Source organism: Nicotiana tabacum, chromosome 10 (genome assembly GCF_000715075.1).
Source record: "Nicotiana tabacum cultivar K326 chromosome 10, ASM71507v2, whole genome shotgun sequence".
Taxonomy (NCBI): Eukaryota; Viridiplantae; Streptophyta; class Magnoliopsida; order Solanales; family Solanaceae; genus Nicotiana; species Nicotiana tabacum.
The window spans coordinates 158,341,136-158,363,664 of record NC_134089.1 but is presented as its reverse complement, the minus strand read 5'-3'; the positions used below and the strand labels follow the sequence as shown (position 1 = coordinate 158,363,664).

At 37.4% G+C, this 22,529-nt stretch overlaps 1 protein-coding gene and 2 long non-coding RNA genes across 3 annotated transcripts; 1 reads left to right on the top strand and 2 right to left on the bottom strand.

Moving 5' to 3' along the window:
- Positions 1–939: 939 nt before the first annotated feature.
- On the bottom strand, positions 940–4,991 carry LOC107776021 (uncharacterized). The gene is made up of 3 exons (XM_016595830.2): positions 4,481–4,991; positions 3,115–3,303; positions 940–1,321 (listed from the first exon to the last, which is right to left on the bottom strand). Exons 1-3 carry the CDS (start codon positions 4,724–4,726, stop codon positions 1,238–1,240), a joined length of 519 nt encoding a protein of 172 aa, XP_016451316.1. The 5' UTR covers positions 4,727–4,991; the 3' UTR covers positions 940–1,237.
- Positions 4,992–5,193: 202 nt separating this feature from the next.
- LOC107776020 (uncharacterized) lies at positions 5,194–9,727 on the top strand. Its single transcript, XR_001645857.2, has 4 exons — positions 5,194–5,348; positions 5,955–6,057; positions 7,176–8,958; positions 9,029–9,727. It is a non-coding gene; the product is annotated as an uncharacterized LOC107776020 (long non-coding RNA).
- A 925-nt stretch (positions 9,728–10,652) lies between these two features.
- LOC107776022 (uncharacterized) lies at positions 10,653–11,473 on the bottom strand. Its single transcript, XR_001645858.2, has 2 exons — positions 11,174–11,473; positions 10,653–11,065 (listed from the first exon to the last, which is right to left on the bottom strand). It is a non-coding gene; the product is annotated as an uncharacterized LOC107776022 (long non-coding RNA).
- Between the last annotated feature and the right edge of the window lie 11,056 nt (positions 11,474–22,529).

Genomic DNA, 22,529 nt, shown 5'->3' with positions numbered 1-22,529 from the left:
TTATAGATTGTATTTGAGCTGCTTAATGGATCAGAATGAATTATAAAAAATAATGGGTTAACTTGGGCTCAACCCAAATTGACTCATGAGCTAAAATATTTATAGCCCAACCCATTAATTTCTGGGCGGGTAAGGCGGGTTGAATGGGTTTGAGCTCAAATTGCCACCCCTAATTGGCATAAAACATAAACTTTAGCATAAAATAATATATTAGTGTCTATTGGCCATATAAGAAAAAATACTGCATAGATAATGTAATATTTGAGTTATTCCCATAACTGTCGCATTTTCCTCATTAAATAATACTACTACCATCATTAAAAGCGGGTGAAATCGTGTTATTCTGGCATTTTCAGTGCTGAAATTGGGCGAAGTCATTTCTCCTGTCTCAGATATTAGTGTGATGTTACAATTACCGAATGAGTCAATCCTATAGCCAACATTACAAACCGTGCACATGAGATTACTCGGGCTATAATATTTACGTATGTACTCTCTTCTCCATCACAGCTAAGAACTGGTTAATTAAGATTGACATCCAATATTTTTATTAATGCAGATGTAACAGTATTAGTGCACCTGTTGCTCAAGAAGAAATGAAACGAATTTTCTCAAGCAACAGGAGAGTACTTTTCATACAACAACAACAAACCCAATAGAATAGAGTAGTCTGTACGTAGACCTTACCTATATCTTATGAAGGTAGAGAGACTGTTTTCGATAGACCCAGACCTTACCTCTATCTTATGAAGGTAGAGAGACTATTTTTGATAGACGCTCGACTCATAAACAATGAAAATACAAGAAGTTCCAGACTTTTGTACCAGTTGGAACACACTTTAACCGAAAACCAAATTTCCAACCAAGAATTAGCACTTTTCCACTATTTCCAACTATACTCGAGAAGATAACTAGAAGCAATCACAAAAGAGAGGCTTCTTAGACCAATATTTTCTGGCACGTTATTCAAAGGAAAATGTTTTCAGTATATTGACCAAAGTTTGCCATTTCCAATCACGTAAAAAAGAAACTATCACAACACAATGGAGTACACTACTATGGAATTTTGCACAGATTTCAGCCAGCATAAGCTAGACATCCGGTAAGAGAGGCAACTCTACTTCACTTTTGCTAATAAAGGATGGCATGTCAAGATGGACATCTGAGATTGAAGAGATTTTCTGCTACAAAGAAGCAGCTCCGGTTGAAATAGGATACTAATATTATTACTTCAAAGCTAGTTAGATCCTCGTTTAGCACATTCTTCAGCTCGTGTTAGTGCATCGTTTATAACATCTATCGTCCAATCCTTGACATCTTCCTGCATATAAGCGATCAAACAAACAGCATAGTCATTCAAAATTTTGTCATGCAACTGAATCAGCATGAATATTGGGGAAATAATTAAAGGTATCAGAAGAGATAACAAAAAGATCGGAAAATGAGTACAATCATGTCGAAGTCACCATCGCATAATTATTTAAACAGATGGTCCTGTGCGATCTTGCGACCAAGTTTCCAAATAAGACATACCAAAAGAATTGCGCTAATCCTAACCCAACAGAATCTTGACGCCTAACCAAACTAGAGAAGTTCAGTTAGAAAATGAAGGTCTCATTGGTTATTTAATATATATTTCCAGACTTCCGGTTTTTGTTTAACTTTTATTTTCCAAACTACATTTGTAATGTTTTACCAGGCATTTAAACTTCCAAGTTTAAAATATATAGCTGAGAGTTCTCCAATTGACCCCCCATAAAGGCCTTAATAGCTGTCTGCCTTTAGATGTTCACTACTTCCAAAAATAGATATATATATTATCATTTTCAATATTTTTGGCCAAAATTTAAGAAGAGCTAGACATTTAACATTCCAATCAAATTGTATTCGAGGATTGCGGATATTAAGAATGTCAACATTAGGAAATTGTGATTACGATAAAAGGAAGATCTGATCAGTGAGGACTGAGGATAAAGCAGTTAGAAAGGAAAGAAACAAGGCTAGCTCAGCAACAGAAATATTTGGACTAGTATGGGTATACAGAAAGAAAAGGGAATTAGGAAAGAAAGTCAAAGGCAATAGAAAGTGAGAAGAGAAGATGAAGCTACGGACTTGGTCGACCTTGATACACTGGCAGTTGGAAGGTCACTGGAAAGCGACCCACGCGCCGGCACGTGAAATTCTGGTGAAAGTGATGGATGGCAAGTGAGATACATGCATGAAGCATCTAGCGCTGGGCTGTTGAGGTTGGGGTCACTAGCGACTGGGTAGCCTTTCTAGGAGGGAGTTGAGACGCAATACTTGTCGATTGAGATTTCCTTTCTTTCTCTTTTCTTTTTTCCTTTCTGGAAACAGAAAAGGGGAGAAGAATTTTTCAAGAGTGAACTCAAATCCTTGGCTCCAATACCATGTAAAGAATAGGAGAATGAAGTGCTTGATTATTTCACTCAAGCATGTTGAGCTTTAAATAACATTTACAAGTGATATAAAAAAGGGGAAACATATTCCTAATTAGACAATTACAGGCAGTCCAAGCTTTTCCCATATTTACGAGGTACCAATTCTTGTCATATTTATAATTTTTTTATATTGACATTCTTAACTGGAGAAAGAAAAAGAGAAGAAATATTAGCATCCAAATGAACAAGGAAAGTCCAATTTGAAAAGCAAACTCAGAACAAAGTTAATCCTGTTGGTCCATGAGAATGAAAACACCAAAATCCACAATGAAAGCAGTTTCTCTTATTCCGTTTTCTAAGGACATGGGGATGTTGAACACCTAGAACTCCCCTTTATTTTCATTCCCAAGCTTATCAAAACATTCTCTGTCCATAAAAAGATGAAAAGTGAACCTAATCAGGCACAAGGTAGACATGCATAGTTCTAGGCCAACAGGCAACCGATGTGACCATAATGATAGATCTCTAAATACTATGACGCCATTAATAGTCATTGTGACTATGATATTCTGCTAGAAACTGCATTCCCACTTATCGAATGAAAGTCTCACAACTGTAGGAAGCTTTCTGACCCACTTAGTTTGTTCCCTAGAATGTTAGCAGGAAAAGTACCCACCACCAGATGAATGAAAGACTAAAGAAGTAATGCACTTACCATCTTCAAAGCTTCCCCTGTCCTTAGCCTTGCATTTGGACGAGCCAGTTTAGATTCAAATGGAGTTCTTGGTCGCACGTCTTGAACTGATTCCCATTCTTCACGTGTAAGCATCCTAACTGACCCTTGACCATCAGGCGCATTCTTTATTTTTCGCTCTATCATTTCTTGAGACTTCGAGTCATCATACTGCATGCAAACACAACTGTAGCTTATAAGCTGCCTGCTACCCAGCTGATATAGATTGTAAAAATGTACAAGCAAGTTTATTATGCCAAGGAATTGAAAAATCTAAGTGCTTAGTGCAAGTCCCCCGTGTTCCTACCTTTAGAGTAAAATTACAAAAGCACCATTTGAGGTTTGTGGATGCAGTCAGCTCAATTCCATCAAACTCCTCAATCAATATCAACAAGATTCCGTTTAAGCTCACTAACAAATGTAATAAAAATAAACAGCATCTATTCAAACCAACCCCAACGTTATAACCGACCCCAACTTGTTTAGGACTGTGGTGTAGTTGTTGTTGTATTCAAAACCAAAGATATTTTACAGTATTAAAGTAGTTCTACTATTAAGTTCGGTTTCTTTGGTAAGGTACAGTACTAAAGAAGTTCTCCTGTTAAGAATATGATCATCAACGAAACAACGTCAATTTATTTACATCACTCCAAGTATGAAGCAACATTGAACTATTTCAACTATCACTATCCCCAAGCTTCCCTTCTACTCACTATTGCATTCACCAGAATCATAACCAACAAATGAATAAGTTAATGCTTCGTCCATTTTCAAGGTCATTCATATTTCAGCCAAATACTAAAAGGCTATAAGTTATACACTGACAACGTAAAGAATATTTAAACTATCAGTTCAATTTAACTGGTTATAATAGGTTCTTACTTCTAATTTTATTTTCTAGGTTACTATATCAGCTTTTCTATAAAGAGTACCTATTAATGCAGGTCAAACTAACATGATCGTGTATAAAATCTATACACTATCAGTGCATGAACCATTTTTATGATGGTGGTGTCCATACCAGCTGACACGCACCTCGACTATTCCAACGTACCTGCTACCTCCCACCAACACAGGTATCGAATAACTCTGCCCATCAAGGCTTGGAGATGGGAATAAATCACCTAGTGTTTTTTGCCTCCGGTAGGTTACTATATCAGGCTTGCTATGAAGTGTTACCTATCATAGTGGGTCAAATTAACCCGATCGTGTAAAAATATTATACACCGTCAATACACAAGAATGAAATTCATACTAAAATAGGATCTAAACTGCAATAGAACCATCCCATTTTCGACTTGAGACAGTACAGTAACAAAGTGCAACACACCCTAAATATAATACATACCATCATGAGGAGTTTAGCAAAAAGTGCGGTACCAACGACAGTGAGTATCATTGGCATAGTAGCAGTGTCAAGCCATGCTCTTGATTCTGGAACTTGAACAAATAATTGGTTCTTACGAGGATCTTTTTGTTTCTTCTTCTCCTTCAATCTAGCAAGATTCATCTTTAAGGTTTCACTAGGGCGATCACGAGATAACGTGTGAACTTGTCTACTAAATTGGCACAATTTTCTACGAACACCCAGCATAATCGGACGAAATGAGGGGTTTAGGGTTTTTGATGAGTAGAGTGTCGATCAAAGCTGTTAATTCAACTTACCAAATGACTTTTGGTAAACTTTCTTCTACAGTAATGCAATCGGAATGGCTGATTTTTCCGTAGGATTTTCTAGGTGAAGCTCCTCTGTTTACTTTCTCTTTCTCTCACCCAATTCTCTCTCACTTCTGTTACCCAAAAAAAAATAAAAAATGAGGGGAAAGTGTGTTTGAATTACCAAAGGCAAAAGCCAAAATGGCTAAATATAACTTTACTTTCAAATATTCTTTATATGTTATACGCTATCTATACCCCTACTGTGTCATTATTGCCCCTGCCGTCATACTTTATAGCATTATTGCCCTTAATTTGGACGAAGTGGCACGTGGCAGCTCCGAAATGAAACTTCCCATCTTATTTTATACCTGATCCGCTACCCACTTAAACCCCTAACCCGACCCAATTAAAACCCAACCCACCTTAAATTATACGGAAGAAACACACACGAAATACACCTTCTAATTACCCTTCTCCCCTCGTTAAAACAGATCCCCAAATCCTAAAACTAGGGTTCCTCAATGTCATCTGCTTCATAGTTCTGCTGTACAACCAAGGTACAAATTTTCTTTGATTAAATATTTGTTTAAGTTTATTTAGAAGGTAAATATGTTTCTAAATTATTTAAGATTTTTTTAGGGTTTACAACTAAGTCATCTATGAATTTCAGAAACTTTTTTTTAGTCTAGGGTTTTAAGTGTTGGTTCAAATCGACAATATACATGTATATGTATATATTTATGGTGTTATTGTGTAGGTTTAATGTTAAATTTTATTTGCATGTGTGCTTCTAAGTGGTGGTCCTTTTGGATTTTTTTGGGCTCTGGATAATTTTGGGGTTTAGAAATTTGGTGATGTTGAATTTCAGAGATGTATGGTTTAGTTTAATAGGGCATCGTGTATTTTATTCTTCATCTGTCGTTTTGTGTTTTTCGTCTATAACAGTGCTGCCCCTTTTCTGTTTTTAATTATTTAACAGTGTTTTTAATTATTTTAGTCCTCATGTATGCTCTCATTTTTTATTTTTTAAGTAGGACAATGTGGTCCCTTTTCATGTTTTATATTTTGTTGTCCCTTTTAAGTAGGACCGACTAGTTGTATTTTTTATTCTTTACTGCAACTTGAAAATTATTTTGATAAGTGGTCCCCTCAAATGTTTGCAGGGTATAAAATAGTTAAAGTTGATTTACTCTTCCATCATGGTGGTGATTGGATAAGAGAACCACATCTACTATACTCTAAGAAATTGGTTCACACTTGGCCGGGGTATGATTCTGATCTTTTATCTTTTATTGACATAGTAAATGAGTACACTACAGAGTTAGGATTTGTAGGTATTCAGCAGCTTATTGTAGCTGCTCCTTCTGGAAAATATTATGAAATAGAGGGGGATGATGGGATTAGGAAGTTATTGTCCCTTGTTTCTGAAGAGTATCGTATCATTAACATATATGCAGTAGATGAATGTGAGCCTTCTGTAGAAGTTCCCAATATTGTCCAACATATTGAATCATTTTTTCCTGTAGTTAATGAGGTTGGTACTGATTGTAGTGACAGTGAGAGTGACCATGAAGCTGGTTCTAATTGTCCAGAATATGACTCTGAAGAAGTGGAGTCAATTGCTACTCAAAAGAAAAGAGATTATTGTGGGTCTAGAAGATTACAAAGAATTATTTAAGGGTATGTCCTTGAGAAGCAAGGAAGTTTATTAAACTTTATTCTTGGCGAAATGGCTTTCTAGTTACTTAAACTTGTCGGGTTTTTCAAAGCCGATACATAAACTTATAACTTTCCCTTTTGAACACTCGAACTCGTTTTTTCCATAACTAATAAACACATCTGACCATTAACCATTGACCATGTGCGCGTGTATTACACATACACATTCGTGTCCATCTAGTCAGCAAATGACCAATGGATGTCTTACACGTAAGGGCGCGAAAAGTCAAGCAACAACTCCTTCTCTTTGATTGCTTTAGCGTTCTTCATCAACCATTTCAAGCTAATTCCAACACCCCTAGCAACAGAAGAACGCCTATCTCTGCTACGCCTATCTCTGCGACGCCTATCTCTGCTACGCCTATCTCTGCTCCTTTTTCTTCCCTTCACCACACAACACTCCACCTAATCAATTTTCTTCCTCAATCAAAAGCCGAGGTTGCTGTTTGGAGGTTTGTCGTGGTTCAGTTTCGTAATTTTCTAAATGTTTTAGTTCAATTAATCTATTTCTATACAAAAGCAGAAGCCAACCTTACGTATAATTTCAGAGAGAATCTGAAGGCCCTCCTTATTGAAACTTGAAATCCCCCATAATCTCTTCTTCTACGCATAATGTTAAGGTCCTTCATTAGACATTTTTAACTAACTGAAGTTCTCATTTACAGGTACTCCTGCAATGACATCAAGGGGATTGGTTGAGAAGGACTTCGAGCAGATTGCCGAGTTCCTCCACAGGGCTGTTACCATCACCTTGAACATCCAGAAGGAGTACGGAAAGCTTTTGAAGGATTTCAATCAACGAACTTGGAAGGGGAAGTTATGGGGAAGTTCAAAACTTAGCTTCAACTCTACAATGACAAAATATACAACTTTCCACCATTTTCACGGTCTGAAAAATGAAAAAAAAATTGGAAATGGAGCTTCAGATTTTTAAAAATGGAGGAAGGGGGTATTTTGTACTGTTGGGCGTTGGGAAGGGGGTTTTACGCTCCTGTGCGTCGTGTTCCTCACGCTGCTGATTAGGACCAACTGACGCCACATGATCAATGGTCAAATGTGTTTATTAGTTATGGAAAAAACGAGTTCGAGTGTTCAAATGGGAAAGTTATAAGTTTATGTATCGGCTTTAAAAAACCCGGCAAGTTTAAGTCGCCAGGAAGCCATTTCGCCTTTATTCTTTGGCCAATAAGGTCGAGTTAGAGGTTGTTAAAAGTGATAAGCTAAGGTTGAGATATGAATGTATTCCAGGGTGTCCATTTGTACGTCATATATATGAGGAAAAAGGTTCTCCTGGAGTGAAAATCAAAACTCTAAATCCTGAACATGAGTGTGATCCATCATATGACAACTCTATGGTTGATTACACTACTATAGCTCATTATTTCAAGAAAAAATTACAAGATAATCCAAAGTTTAAGGTAAAGGAAATGAGGACTGATTTAAAAGAAGCTTTTGAGTTAAATGCCAGTAAAGGAAAGTGCAAGAGAGCTAAAAGGATGGTTTTGGAAATTTTAAAGGGGAGCTTTACAGATGGTTACAAGAAATTAGAGGCTTATGCCAATGAACTTAGAAACTCAAATCCGGAAAGTGATGTTGTAATCAATCTGTCTAAAGAGGAGGGAAAAGAAAATTTCTTAGAATGTATATTTGCTTCAAGGCAATGAAGATGGGATTTAAGGAAGGTTTGAAACCCTTCATTGGATTAGATGGCACATTTCTTAAGGGAAAAGCCAAGGGACAATTACTGGTAGCTGTTGGTCAAGATAATATGAACCACTTTTATCCTTTAGCTTGGGCAATTGTAGATAAAGAGATAAAAAGAACTTGGAATTGGTTCTTAGGGCTATTGCAACATTCATTGGAACTCCAGATGGGTGAAGGTATAAGGATCAAAGTGATGAATCAATTGAGAGAACATGAAGATTCTGTGACTAAATGGAGTGGTGAATTCAGTCCTAAAACAATGAAGCTATACAATGAATATATGAAGATAGCCCAAGTTTGTGAGTTGATTCCAATGGGGATAATGGATTTGAGGTATCAGAAGGGTCTGACAAGCATATTGTGAATCTGAGAATAAAAAGGTGCACTTGTAGGGCATGGGACCTCACTGGAATTCCATGCCCACATGCAATTAAGGCCTTATTGTACAAGAGGATTGATCCTCTTACTGAAATGCATTGGTTCCATAGCAAGGAAGCATTCTTGCTAACATATAAATATAAGTTGCAACCTGTAAGGGGAGAGAAATTCCGGAAAGTTGACCCTTCTCAAGAAATGGAACCTCCAGAGTTGGTCAAGCTAGCTGGAAGGCCTAAGGTTAAGAGAGACAGACAGAAAGAAGAGGCATTTAAGAGGCAAGGAGAATGGTCTCTTTCAAGGAAAGGTAGAGTAATGACTTGTAGTAATTGTGGAGAGCCAAATCACAATGCTCGAGGATGTGACAAGGTAACTTCTAGTCATTCAAATTTTATTAACTTTTTCAAACTTTTTACTAATTGAATTTACTATGTGGCAGCCAAAACAACCAAAACAGCCAAAAACAAAAAAAAGTAGTATTTAAAGTAAAAAAGAAGCAACAGCCTACCGGGGGTTTAAATGATGAAGAAGAGGTGGGTCCAATCGAAGAAGACATTAATCTATCAGCCCCCCAACACTCACAAGATAGCCAAAGCAACACTTGTGTATTCATGCATACTCCAGGATTGCAAAACAGTAGGGGTTCATTTCCAGACTTTGAGAACCCCTGCTCTGAGCATGAGCATGAGGCAGACCCTGATTTAAGGCCCATGGTTATCTCAGAAATACTTACTAGACTCCAAAGGGGTAGTAAAAACTTATACCAACTGGGACCAGGCAAATTAGCTTCAGAGGTGACCATACAGGAGCTAGTATTCCAACAAATCTTCCATATACACCAGACAACTTAATGTGGAAGGGCAAAGCTGCTATGACTACAAATCAATTGGAAGTTGAACGTCAAAAAAGGATTGGAAAGTTGAAGCTAAGAAGGGACATTTTCAGTAGTTTATTACTGTTTAAGACTTTTATTTTGTAACTACTGTTTATGACAGTACTCTTTTGGTTAATTTGCACTAGTTTGTGTTTTGGTTGGTTAATTTGGTGATGTATTTACTGCTTATGACAGTACTCTTTTGTAATTACTGCATATGACAATACTCTTTTGGTTAATTACTGATTAGGTTTTGGACTAGCAGCTTCTGGACTGCTTATTTACTACTTTGGTTAATTTGGTCTAACAGTACTATGTAAATTTGGTCTACTTGAATTGAAGATGCTTTAGTATGATTGAATACATACCAATATGGTCTGCTGGAAGTAGCATTTTTAGAGGTATGATTGAATACATACCAATAGCACCTATAAATCAGTAGCTAAATCAACCTTTGATGTTGATATCTCGTAAGACATATGATGGGGTAAATTTCTATCAAAAGAAATTACAAATGAAAGATTTTATTAAGTTCTCTTTTGTAGTGTCAATTCATATTGCAAAGAATTAAATCAATCACTCGTACAGATGTGGGACATTTTGCTTACATACACGACAAGATTACAAATAGAAGTAAAACAATAGTACAACAAATTGCATTAACATTATGCACTTTTTGAATGAATTTCAACATTGTTTGACAGAAAGAATCAGCTATGTATTAAAAAAAGACCTTTTAAATTATTATACATGAAAAAGATTTTATGTGGGATTCAGGGTGCATTACTGCTGGCCTTGCCACAACTGCTGCCTCATTGACAAAAGTGTTGGAATAAAGCACTGATTCTACTTCCACACTACTCACATTCTCACCTCCACTAATAATAATATCTTTTGACCTGTCTTTTATTTCTAATTACCCATCAGGGTGCATTAGTGCTACATCCGCTGTATAAAGCCAATCATTTTTCATGCATTTTGAGGTAGCTTCTAGATTTTTTGAGATAACCCAACATTATGCATCCACCCCTTAATACAATCCCCCATTATTAATCCAAAACCTATAGAATGCACGTGTATTTGTAAGCATCTGGTGTATAGCCTCAAACACAGCCTTCAAACATAGATTAAACTGATGCAAAACACAAATTAAAACAGCCTCAAAATTAAAGATATGGGAGTCAAAACAACTTCAAAACACTGATTTCATACAACCTAACTTGAGAACTCAAAATACAGCCTTCAAACTAATATAACAAAGACTTGAGAATTCATACAACCTAACAAACTACATCACTTCAACAATAATGCGACAATAAATCCAACAAACATCGCACAAAAAATCATAATAAACATCTTCAACTTCATAAATTTCTCTTCTAATTCCCTTGCTTTGTTCATTTGGGAATTGTTTATAGCCTCCATAGTCTTCACCTTTTCCTTTAACTTATCTCTTTCAATCTTAACCGCATCCAACGACGTACTCAAAGTATTGATTTTGACCGTAGTTGCATCCAATTGAGCCTTTAGATTACTTATCACCACCAATGCTCTATCGGGGAATACTTCGTCACGTCACTCTCAATATCCACAAGAATTGGCCTGCCAAAAAAAATAATTAGAATTTCGAATTATCAACTATTAAATCCATGAGGGAAACCAAAAATCTTTTCATATAAAAGAAATAACACATTTAATCATAGTACTTACTTCAGGCTTAGGACACTTATAAAATCTCCTTCCGGGGTTAAAAGAAGTTTTTGAAGTGAATAAGTGAGCAATTTCACCGCAATGATACTTCCTCTTGGACGAGCAGCTAGTTTCTGACATTATCAACTTCTTTGCAGATTAAAATATAATGTTGCCAAGGAAAATTAAAAGAAATAAGATAAGAGCGACTTTAAGAATCACATAAACGAACTGAAAGAACCCTGAAATTGAAATATGAGGAACCCTAGTTTTGGGATTTGGGGATCTGTTTTAACGAGGGGAGAAGGGTAAGGAGAGGGTGTATTTCGTGTGTGTTTCTTCCGTATAATTTAAGGTGGGTTGGGTTTTAATTGGGTCGGGTTAAGGGTTTAAGTGGGTAGTGGATCGGGTATAAAATAAGATGGGAAGTTTTATTCAGGAGCTGCCACATGGCACTCCGTCCAAATTAAGGGCAATAATGCCACAAAGTATGACGGTAGGGGTATAGATAGCCCAATAGTATAACGAAAGCTACATGTAAACAATATTTGAAAGTAGAAGGATATATTTGGCCCTTTTCCGATTCCCAAATGATATTCTACTTGGAAGATTCATAAGTCGTAATCACTGAATACAATTTATATAGGTCGCATTCATAGAATACGATTTATAAGTTGCATTTTGAGTTATTCCTTCTAAATAATTTATGGGTTAATTACACTAAACAATCCTATATAATACATAAATAGGTAAAAAAAAACTTAGTGACCAAAGTATATAAAACGTCCCTTTGAACACGTTTTACCTTAACGTTCGTTTGGGACATTAAGGTACAACGCCTTTTAAAAAGACGTTTTATATAAAATGCCTTTTGTAAATACGTTTTACCTGTTTTGTGGGCCCACCAGTAACTCTTATGCGCTTAACTGACATAACAATAACTCAAATTGGTAAAACGCCCTTTTAAAAAGCGTTTTACTTCCAAATATTTGACCTCCTCGGCTTGGGCATTGTCTTATCTAAAGGCGTTAAGGGTTTTGCAAAATTCATTCAGAAATACTCCAATTTCGTGATAAAATTTTCTTCTTGTTAAATTCTCAAGCTTTTTTTCATAATGTGTGAAGAGTGAAAAGTAAGGGTATCATTATATTTGGGGGGGGGGGAGGGGGTGAGGTTGTGGTGGCGAATAACTCAGTGTGCTATAGTTTATCTTCACAGAGTCATGTTAAGTTGCCACTTACAATGGAGTACGATAGACTGGTATCGTTGTTATGTAAATGAGGTTGAGCAAACGTTCAGTGAATCTTAAAATAACCGGAAGATATCTGTATTCTGTTACTCCGCAAGGGGTTGCTTGTTATGCTGAGTTTAACATCGAGGATGATGAAACTCTGAGAGATTTTTTGGGGATTCCGGATGAATACTGGGAACTTATTTTGATAAAAATGTTAGAAATGTACTTAAAGGTTGAAGACGTTCGCAATAATGAGGTTGCGCAAAGCAGGGATAACCCTTAATCATCGGGTGATTATTCTGGAGCAGTTTTAGCCGAACAGGTTCCGATTGAAAGAGTTTGGCCGAATCTAAACTTATCTCCACGGGCGAATGAGGATCGAGGAAATAATTTTTCTCCTACTTTACATAATCCACAAGATGACTGATAAACTTCAATTTTCCTTTGTATTACGATGTTTATTTTTGTTGTATTGAATTTGTATTAACACTCATATATTCCACATGGGGTACCATCCAGATATGAGTTTTACAAGTTATGAACCCACGCCCAGTTGGAATATGCGTAGTTTTGGTGTGTTGGATCACGGTGGTCCATCCGGGAGTCATCACCAACAGGATAATGTCCATCATGGAATGTCAACACATTACGACTTGTAAGTGAAGTGATATAGCTATATGTAAAGTATTTATCAATTTGAGTAGCTTATTATTTTGTTGTTTGTGCAGTAAAAAAGAGCAACTTGATGGTCCTGTCCTCACTCAGTTGCCCATAGACGACGTATTTACTCGGGATTTGGCAGATGCGTAGAGTCAGGAAGATAATAGTGATTATGACAACAATGCCGATGAGTCTGGAGATGACACACCCTTCCTTGACAAGGGTGATGATGAGGGGGAAGAGAATGTCGAACCTGATTTGACGAAGGAGCATGCTCCACCTCCCGTTAGACCAAAAGTGTACGAGTCCCACGTACCGTTTCATTCAAGGTATATTTCCTACCTTGATCATTTGCCAAGTATGCCGGATCTGGATGCCCTCACAAGGGATTTTGATGAAATTTAGACAGCAATGTGGGATGAGTCTAGACCAATGGTGCTGGCAAAGGGCATGCATTGTTCTGATAAAGTGTGCCTAAGCATGGTGACAAAATTGTACAACGTAAGAGAAGGCCGTGAGATGACTCTATGGGAGTCAAGTCCGGATCTATACAAGGTTGCTTGGTGTAGATGGTTTACAGGCTGTCATTGGATGCTGCGTGCGAGCAAAAAGGAAATATGATTATGGAAAGTGGGTAAATATATTGGCACCCACAACTGTGAAATGGACACATTCAATGGGAATCACTTCAACTTGGATGTTGACTTGATTTCTCTTCAACTGATTCCACACATTGAAGCGTCCATAAGGTACAAGATCAAAGAGTGTATTACATCCATCCACCAGGAATATGGGTGTACTATTACCAAAAGAAGGGCATATCTTGGGCGCAAACGTGCAACTGAAATTATTTATGGTAACTGGGATAAGTCATTTGCATCTCTACCCAGGTACATGGCCGCGATGAAACACTTTAACCCTGGGACTGTTGTTGAATGAAAGCTTGAGCGGAGTGCAGGAATACCAGAATATATATTCAGATACATATTCTAGGCATTTAAACCAGCAATTGATGGTTTTCTGCATTGCCATCCGGTAATTTCCATAGACGATACTCATGTCTATGGAAAGTATGATATTAAGTTGTTGATCGCCATTGCAGTAGATGTCAATGGACAGATATTTCCACTAGCTTTTGCCATCTGTGCCAATAAAATCCAAGAGACGTGGATGCTATTTTTGAACCGCTTGAAGTAGCACGCTATCAAACAATGTTCAGGTATTTGTCTAATAACTGATCGGCATGGTGGTATATTAAGTTTTGTAGAGCATTTTCCTAAATGACAGGAACCCTATGCATACCACCGTTACTATGTGAGGCACCTGAAGGCCAATTGTAGGACCTGCAAGATTTAATGTAGATGGCTGCAACTGATCACCAACAGTGCAAATTCAGGAGGCACATGGAATTGATCCGGCAGTTAGACGAAAGAGCCTATCATTGGTTGATGCGGCATGAGCTTCACAAGTGTACATTGCATGCGGATGGTGGCAGACGATGGGGAATCCTGACTACAAATGTGTTAGAGTCTTTCAACAGGTTTTTGAAGTTTGCACGTGGATTGCCTGTCACTGTTATGCGGATGTCATTCAAACAGATGATAGAGAGGTTTGTTGAAAGGTATAGAGGTGCATCGGAATTAATGGAGAGGGGTGTTGAATTTATGCCAATACCAATGAAAAGATTTGACAAATACAGGAGGCGAGCACATTGGCATTCATTTTTACAGTATGATCACAACCAGGGTATTTTGAAGTTCGCACCACTATCCATCAACACTGGGGGAATAATGTACAAACCATAAATGAAGCCAACAGGTTGAGTTCTTGTGGGAAATGATCCATCTACCACATCCCGTGCTCACATGCCATCAAGTTCTTTCAACATATAGGTTTAGGGCCAACCAACTATGTTGATAGGCAATACAGTGTTGCTGCATACTTAAACACATATAGTGGGCAGTTACAGCCAGTGGGTGCTGAGCATTATTGGCCTCCGGAACCATTTAAAATGGTGTGTAACAAGGACTATTTGCGTAAGCTACAAGTGCAAAAAATAACGTGTATACGAAACCAAATGGATGTTGGTGATACCGTTTATGCGCGTAAATGTGGCATATGTTCGCAAACAGGACACGATCATCATAAATGACCTTCAGCTGATTTGGGTGGCGGTGGTAAGCTAGCTCCTAGTGGAAGTTCATCTAATGTGCCCAACTATCAAGGATACACGTAGTGCTTTATTTTTGTAATGTGGTTGTAATAAGTGTATGTACTTGTTTATGTTGCAAGATGTATCAAATAAAATTATGTTTCCATTGTTGTTAAATCTTATTGATATTTAATATTTTTTAGTTGAGTAAATTAATTAATTTCTCCCTCCCGTTCATGTAATAAAAAATAGTATTGGATTAAAAAATAGAAAATTTTTACGTTCACTTTCGAATTTCACTCTAAAATTATTAGAAAACTATACTGTCAGAGGAAGAAGATGTTTGATAAATATGTGAATATATATAGCACGGTTAAATACTACGTTATGTGTGTTGTCTTGTCGATATGAAAAGCTGCCCACCTGCGAAAAAGCTATTTTGTGTCTGAAAGAATCTTTAACACGCGAAGCATAGCGCGGTTAAATACTACGTTGTGTGTGAGCATATATAGTACGGTTAAATATTATGTTTTGTGTGTTGTCTTGTCGATCTGAAAAGCTATCCGCCTGCAGAAAAGTTGTTTTGTATCCGAAAGAATCTTTAACACGCAAAGCATAGCACGATTAAATACTATGTTATGTATGAACATACTGCGGTTAAATACTACGTTATGTGTGTTGCCTTGCCTATAAATAACGGGTGCATTCTAGTTATTTTTGCGCTTAACCATAACAAATAGCAAAACTTTCCATAAAAGCAGGGTTTTTTCCGCTTTAACAAATGTTTGAATGCATTTATGTACCAATGTTCCAATGTGGCAAATGTTATATGTTGGTGGACTGTTGGGATGATGGTCAAGTTGGGCGCATATACTGGATGTGTGTGAACAGGTTTAGAGGCAACAACGGAAATTTTTGTAATTTTGAGGGATGGTTTGATGAACCCTGTAAGCAGGAATGCTACAAAAGTCTTTGCAGTATTATCATGATTTGACCAAAAATTAGTGGGAATATGAACGAGAATATAAATGAGAAATTGCAGAGTTGAAGGAGAAACTAAAAGAGGCGGAAGAAGAAAGCAATAAGCTGGAAGAGAAATTTAAGTGGTTGGAGCAGAGAATAATAGGCGGTCGTGACTAAACAATTGCATGTATGTGTTGAGTGTAGTACTTTATCTTTATATTTCCGATGTCATGTGTTTTCATTAGTTGTACTGAATTTAAATTATGTTAAGTTGCTATGTTTGTGCTTGTATTGTAGTATTAAAATAAAGAAGAAACGAAAAAATAAAAACATAACGCGCATATAATGTAAACATAAAATATTATTGTTATTATTTACATAAAATACAAAAAAAAAAATCAATGTATCCCACAACATGTGTGCTTCAATGCAACCGCTGGCCTGAGGCGCATCCCATCCCGACCGAATACGCTATCAGGATCATCTTCATCGCGTTGCCTCTCTATCGCAGGATGCGCTACAACATGATCGTCAGCAGTGCTGGCAGGATCGGTAGAAGGGGTCGTCGGTCCATCAGCAACCTACAGAAGAATAAGTCAGCTAAGTATATAAAAATATATATTAGCAATGTACGTGTTAAGTCAAAATAAATTTAAATTGTCTTACCATGGTCTCGTCGGGCTCTTGAATATAAGTACCTGTCGCATCGAGGTCAGCATCGCACAAAGAGGTTTCCGTGACGGGCGGGGATGAAACCTTAATAAGAAAATTATAAAGTTATTTATGGTGAATCAATGAGATAAAAATATATTTAAATTTAATAGTAATACAAATATACCTGCGCCTGTGAAAGATCCCTAGCACCCATCGATGATGAGCCATAACTCAGCCGGCGCCCACTATCCACATCTCGGGTCGGCCGATCCTCAACAGCGGTCGATGGGTCTTGAAAGTCTAATCCAAATCCTCTCCGGTAAAGCTTGTGCCCGTAATCAACAATGGATCTGACGGGGTCACCTGCGAAGTCACTGGAGTGATCGGCAGCTGAAGGCTGAATGACGGCATGATGCTGTGATGCTCGTCTGGCTGATGAAGGTCACCTAGTAGATCAGCTCCAACATCTTCAATAGGTGCCTCAATGCCCCCTTGCTGGGGACCACCTTTATGCCGGCCCCCCGATTCCTTGGGACAACCCTACCTCGTGGGACAGCCCTGCCTCGTGCTCCCCTACCTCGTAGAACAGGACTACCTCGATGGTAGTGCTCTGGTGCCTCATAAGCAGGGACGTGCACTAAGCGCTCGTCCTCTCATGCTCGCTACAGTGTCCGGGCATCCAGCTCTGTAACCTACCGACCATACTCGTCCAAAATGGTCGCTCTCTCGCCTGCATGCTGCTGCATCTACAATCCCAACTAGTGGAATAAATGTAGGCTAATAGCCTGCACAACATGTAAAATATAAATTACAGTACGCTAGGTCATAGTTTTAAGTAAGAATACCAAATAACATACCGGTGCCTCGTGCCTCCCGACGTATGGAACGTACCGATTGGTAACTCGATGAATGGTATTCCCCATGAAAATTCGGGTAATGCTGTGACACCAGCCCATATAATCATGCTCAGTATCCGGGCGACTAGGTGAAGGGGGGCAGAATCAGGTCAAATCGCTGGTCCCAAATAAATATTTGCTCCTCTAGCCATACCAAATATGCGTCGTCCACCTGGAACGATCATCCCGCTGGTAATGTGTGGTATGCTAGGTGGCGGTGTCGGTACGAGCTACGGACGGGCAAACTGGTGAAGTACTCGCTCGGTAGCATGATGCTCGACAATATCAACGCAGATCAACGGGACGGAAGAGCCCTACATAGGTCAGCCGACCGAGAAATAATTGGGCGAGCCAGCTATCAACGCGTCGCTATATGGCGTCTAGATGAACTATTAAGTAAGAAAAGAAAACATGAGTATACGCAACACATATGAAGCTATGACAAGTAAACTTAGATATACATTTACCTGTGCACCCTCCAGCAAATCCAAGATATCCCTGCACAAGGAGAGACTATGCCGAGCCTCGTACTCGTGCGTATGTCCCCGCCGAAGAACCCACCTCCTAGCTAGAGGGAGCAACAGAGGTGGTACATCCGGATCTAATGGTGGTAGAGGTGACTGCAACTGCAGGAACCACTCCTAGGCCCAAACCTAACATGAAAAGTTGACGTAAAATTTAAGATATATTTTTACTTGGTATGTTAAAATGAATAGAGTATTTGAATATGTTGTCACATGTAGTAGCGACAAAAATCCAACAACATCACTCTGGGTGCCCATGCTCGCCCGGAACATCTGCCTGTACAAGTAGGCGAGAATAGCATCACCCCAGTTGTACTAGGGTAAATCATCTAGCTGCTCAAGATGATGAAGAAATCTCAAGCTGACTAGGTTCAGGTTCCCCGAAGTGTTCGGGAACAAGACCCCTCCAAACATACAGACTAGCAACAACCTCTATACCGGTGAACATGATAATCCGCTGTATCGCCATCAATGTCAGGATGCAATGCCTCCAAATACTGTCGAATAGTCGTCAACAAAAAATGACTGGTCCCAGCCAGTACATTCTCATCCTGTGGCTGGAAAGCAGTGAGTCGCTGTAGTATGTCCAGGTACTACATACCTGTCATCTCTCTCATGCCTTGCGGCAAAGCAACAGGTGTCCATCAATTGGTATCCCATATAAAACCTCCATGTCCAGCAGTGTGATGGTGGCCTCGCCAATGGGCAGGTGGAATGTGTGCTCTCCGGTCTCTACCGCTCTATCAGGAACGTGACCAAAGACCAATCGAGTTGCAGCCGCGCAATCTCCAAAATCCTGTAGAAACCCATCTCCCGCAGGCGTGTGACTACACAAGGATGGATAACCCTGTCATGCAGAAAGTCCCACATGTCGTGCACTCTCCTGACGCGGAGAGTCTGGGTCAGTAAACTCTCCCTCCCATATGTGGGCGGACCTATGATCGCCCTGTAACGATAGTAGCTCATCGCTGGAAGGTCTGGGATGAATAGGTGGCACCTCTATGTCGTCTACTATAAATTAAACAACATTACTTACATGTTAGTTTTATAATTTTATATGTTTGTTTGTAAATTAAATAATTAATTTTTATAATTATACAATATTTAATTATTATGTATTCACATAAGGGTTCCAAGCTCGATATTTGAGGCCCAGTAGTACCAAGATATCCTAAGTTCTTCTATGTGTTAGTTTTATTATTTTACATGTTAGTTTTATAATTTTTTTATGTTTGTTTGTAAATTAAATAATTAATTTTTATAATTATACGATATTTAATTATTAAATATTTACATATGGGTTCTAGACTCGATATTTATGGCCCAGTAGTACCAAGATATCCTGAATTCTTGTATGTGTTATTTTATTATAATTTTATATGTTTGTTTGTAAATTAAATAATTAATTTTTATAATTATAAAATATTTAATTATTACGTATTCACATATGGGTTCCAGACTCAATATTTGAGGCCCAGTAGCACCAAGATATCCTGAATTTTTCTTTGTGTTAGTTTTATTATTTTACATATTAGTTTTATAATTTTATATGTTTGTTTGTAAATTAAATAATTAATTTTTATAATTATACAATATTTAATTATTAAATATTCACATATGGGTTCCAGGCTCGATATTTGCGGCCCAGTAGCACCAAGATATCCGGAAAATATTTGGATAGAGTTTATGTTTGATCTATCAGTTATTTTGACGTATATTTGAGTATAAGAGATACTTAAACTACAAGGAAACTACGCTAAAAGGCACTATATTTTGTTACGATAAATGCACTACATTTTACTACGCTAAAATGCATTATATTTTACTACCCTAAAAGGTTACTATATTACTGGTCTTTAAGCAAATAAAAAATATAAACCAGATAAAAATAACAAATACATTTAATTACAAAACATTCATGAAAATACATATACAACAGTAAAAAAAACTTATTAACATTTTTTAACAAATAATAATGATTTCTCAATTTTTACATATTTTTTTTAGCACACTAATATCTAAGTTCGGATAAAGATAACATACTAGTTTAATCGCAAAAAATACAAAACAACATAGAACACATGTAAAACAACTAATATGCATTTTTTATACGAGTTTCGACAAAAATTAAATCGGAGTACCTCGATTTATGTTTTTTGGAATGTTGAAGAATTGAAGATTTTAGTCCAAACGAGCAACCACAACGAAAGAAGGCCTTAGCTAGGATGTGGGGCCAACACTATTTACTTTTTATGGGACGGGTGGGGTCCACTTGAGTTTTTAATCTCATTAATTGGGGGAGGGGGATTGCTGTTCTAATTTTAAAATGGGGGTTCTGATTTTGAATGTGGGGGAAGGGAAGGGGACGGTATTTGAAGAGGCATGGTTTATTAAGGCGTTTTATGTAAAATGTCCTTTTGAACCACGTTTTAACTAAATGTCCAATCAGCTTCAGGTAAAACGTATTTACAAAAGGCGTTTTATATAAAACGTCCCAAATGGATGTTAAGGTAAAACGTGGTTCAAAAGGACGTTTTATATACTTTGGTCACTAAGTTTTTTCCCCACCTATTTATATATTTTGAGTCCAAAAAAGAAACATTTAGGTTCTAGACTCATAGTTACTTTCTTTGTTGTCGTCACATTCCCGAAATATCTACTAAATTTTGCAATACTAAAATCATCTGAAATCCTAAAACCTTAAATGTTAGGCCAATCAACTTGTTGACTGGATCAGAATGAATTTGATTAATTAGACTAGTAAATTTGAATTGAAAATTTAACTTGATCCAAATTCCAATCCCACATGAATCCCAAATTTATCCAACATACCCTTTAAAGTGGGCAATATATTTAGATACATAGCAAATCTACCACTTGCATTCTATTACGGAATAGAATTTACTTGTTTAATTTGTTTAAGTGAGTATATCTATCCTACATTTTTAAGGGGAAAAAAGCCTAAAATACTCCTATCGTATGCTAAATACTTTACAAAAAACTCCCGTCCATTTATTTGCCTGAAAATATATAGGGCGTTAATTCTATTGTCAAAATTGCCCTTGCGACTAACGACACTTCATGTGGGCCTCTCATTAAATGATGTGACATTCTTTCATTTGGCCACGAAGCTCAGTAGGGCTAAAAATTGTATTTGGATAAATTTTGACCAATTTAATCGATTCGACCCACTTTTTTTTATGTGGGTCAGTTCTTTTACCTTATACCCAACGACAAAACACTCAGTTTTACCATTTCTCTCATTTCATCTATCTAAACCATCAAATAGCGATTTTAGGGTTTCTTTAGGGTTCATGGTTTGCTCCAATTTGGTGCGCACAAAACATAAACAACTTTGATTTCCAGCACTATCTTGCAATATCATTCGATTAAAGTAAGTGTTTACAACTTTAAGTTACTAAATTGTAGGGTTGGAGAATATTTGGAAACTGACAAGTTTATGTCTTTTGCATGTGATGTTTTTATGTTATCAGAGCTATTTGTTATACCTTTCTAGATTTATTTATATTACTTTTATTTGTGGTGGTCCTTGTCTTGTTGGTCCTACATATTAAAGCTAGGGTTTTTGTCGATTTGTATAATAAATTGATGGTGAGGTTTCATATATTTATATTTTTATTGTTTAAGCCTTGAATACTTCTGATGTGGTCCCATTTTGCACATACCTGGGGGTGATCCCACGTCTCCCTATTCCATATAGGCCCGACAACACAACATAACTGAAGATCATTACTTCAACCTTAGCCCGTAAACCACATAATCCAATTTCCAATGTCCGAAAGTTCTTACAAGACCCGAACTTCGCATCTACATATTGTATAAGTATGAACAAGCTGTATCAAGCCACAACCATAACCTAAGATGCATTCACATGACATACCACATGACTCACATACTCGTAGCAAAATGTTCGATCATAGTAGCTGCTCAAAACATCCCAATATCGGTAATAAACCTCATATCAAACAAAACCTCGTTCTAAAACCTTTATACACTGCAGATGATCTATGAAACATGCAGAAACTCATAACTATTTATCATATCAATAAGTCATGGAGCTCTCATAAGAACCAAAGCCAAATCGTAAGCCAACTTCCGATATTATTCTTCCGTAATCAAATCTGATAGTATCCATTCTAGGTCCAATGACCTCATCTTATCAAACACAACCACTCTAGTAACTTTCCATATCAATACAACCTAAAGCCACAAACTGTGCAATCCGTGCACCAATAAGCAACAATCCAAATGTACTCAATCATGAAAAATGACT

What these genes read in the sequence shown, in the direction of transcription:
- LOC107776021 (XM_016595830.2), bottom strand. Translation starts at nt 4,726, where the DNA reads ATGCTGGGTGTTCGTAGAAAATTGTGCCAATTTAGTAGACAAGTTCAC. An exon ending in TTGCTAAACTCCTCATGATG is followed by an intron (nt 3,304 to 4,480) that starts GTATGTATTATA and finishes GTTTGCATGCAG; the next exon opens with TATGATGACTCGAAGTCTCA. An exon ending in CAGGGGAAGCTTTGAAGATG is followed by an intron (nt 1,322 to 3,114) that starts GTAAGTGCATTA and finishes GCTTATATGCAG; the next exon opens with GAAGATGTCAAGGATTGGAC.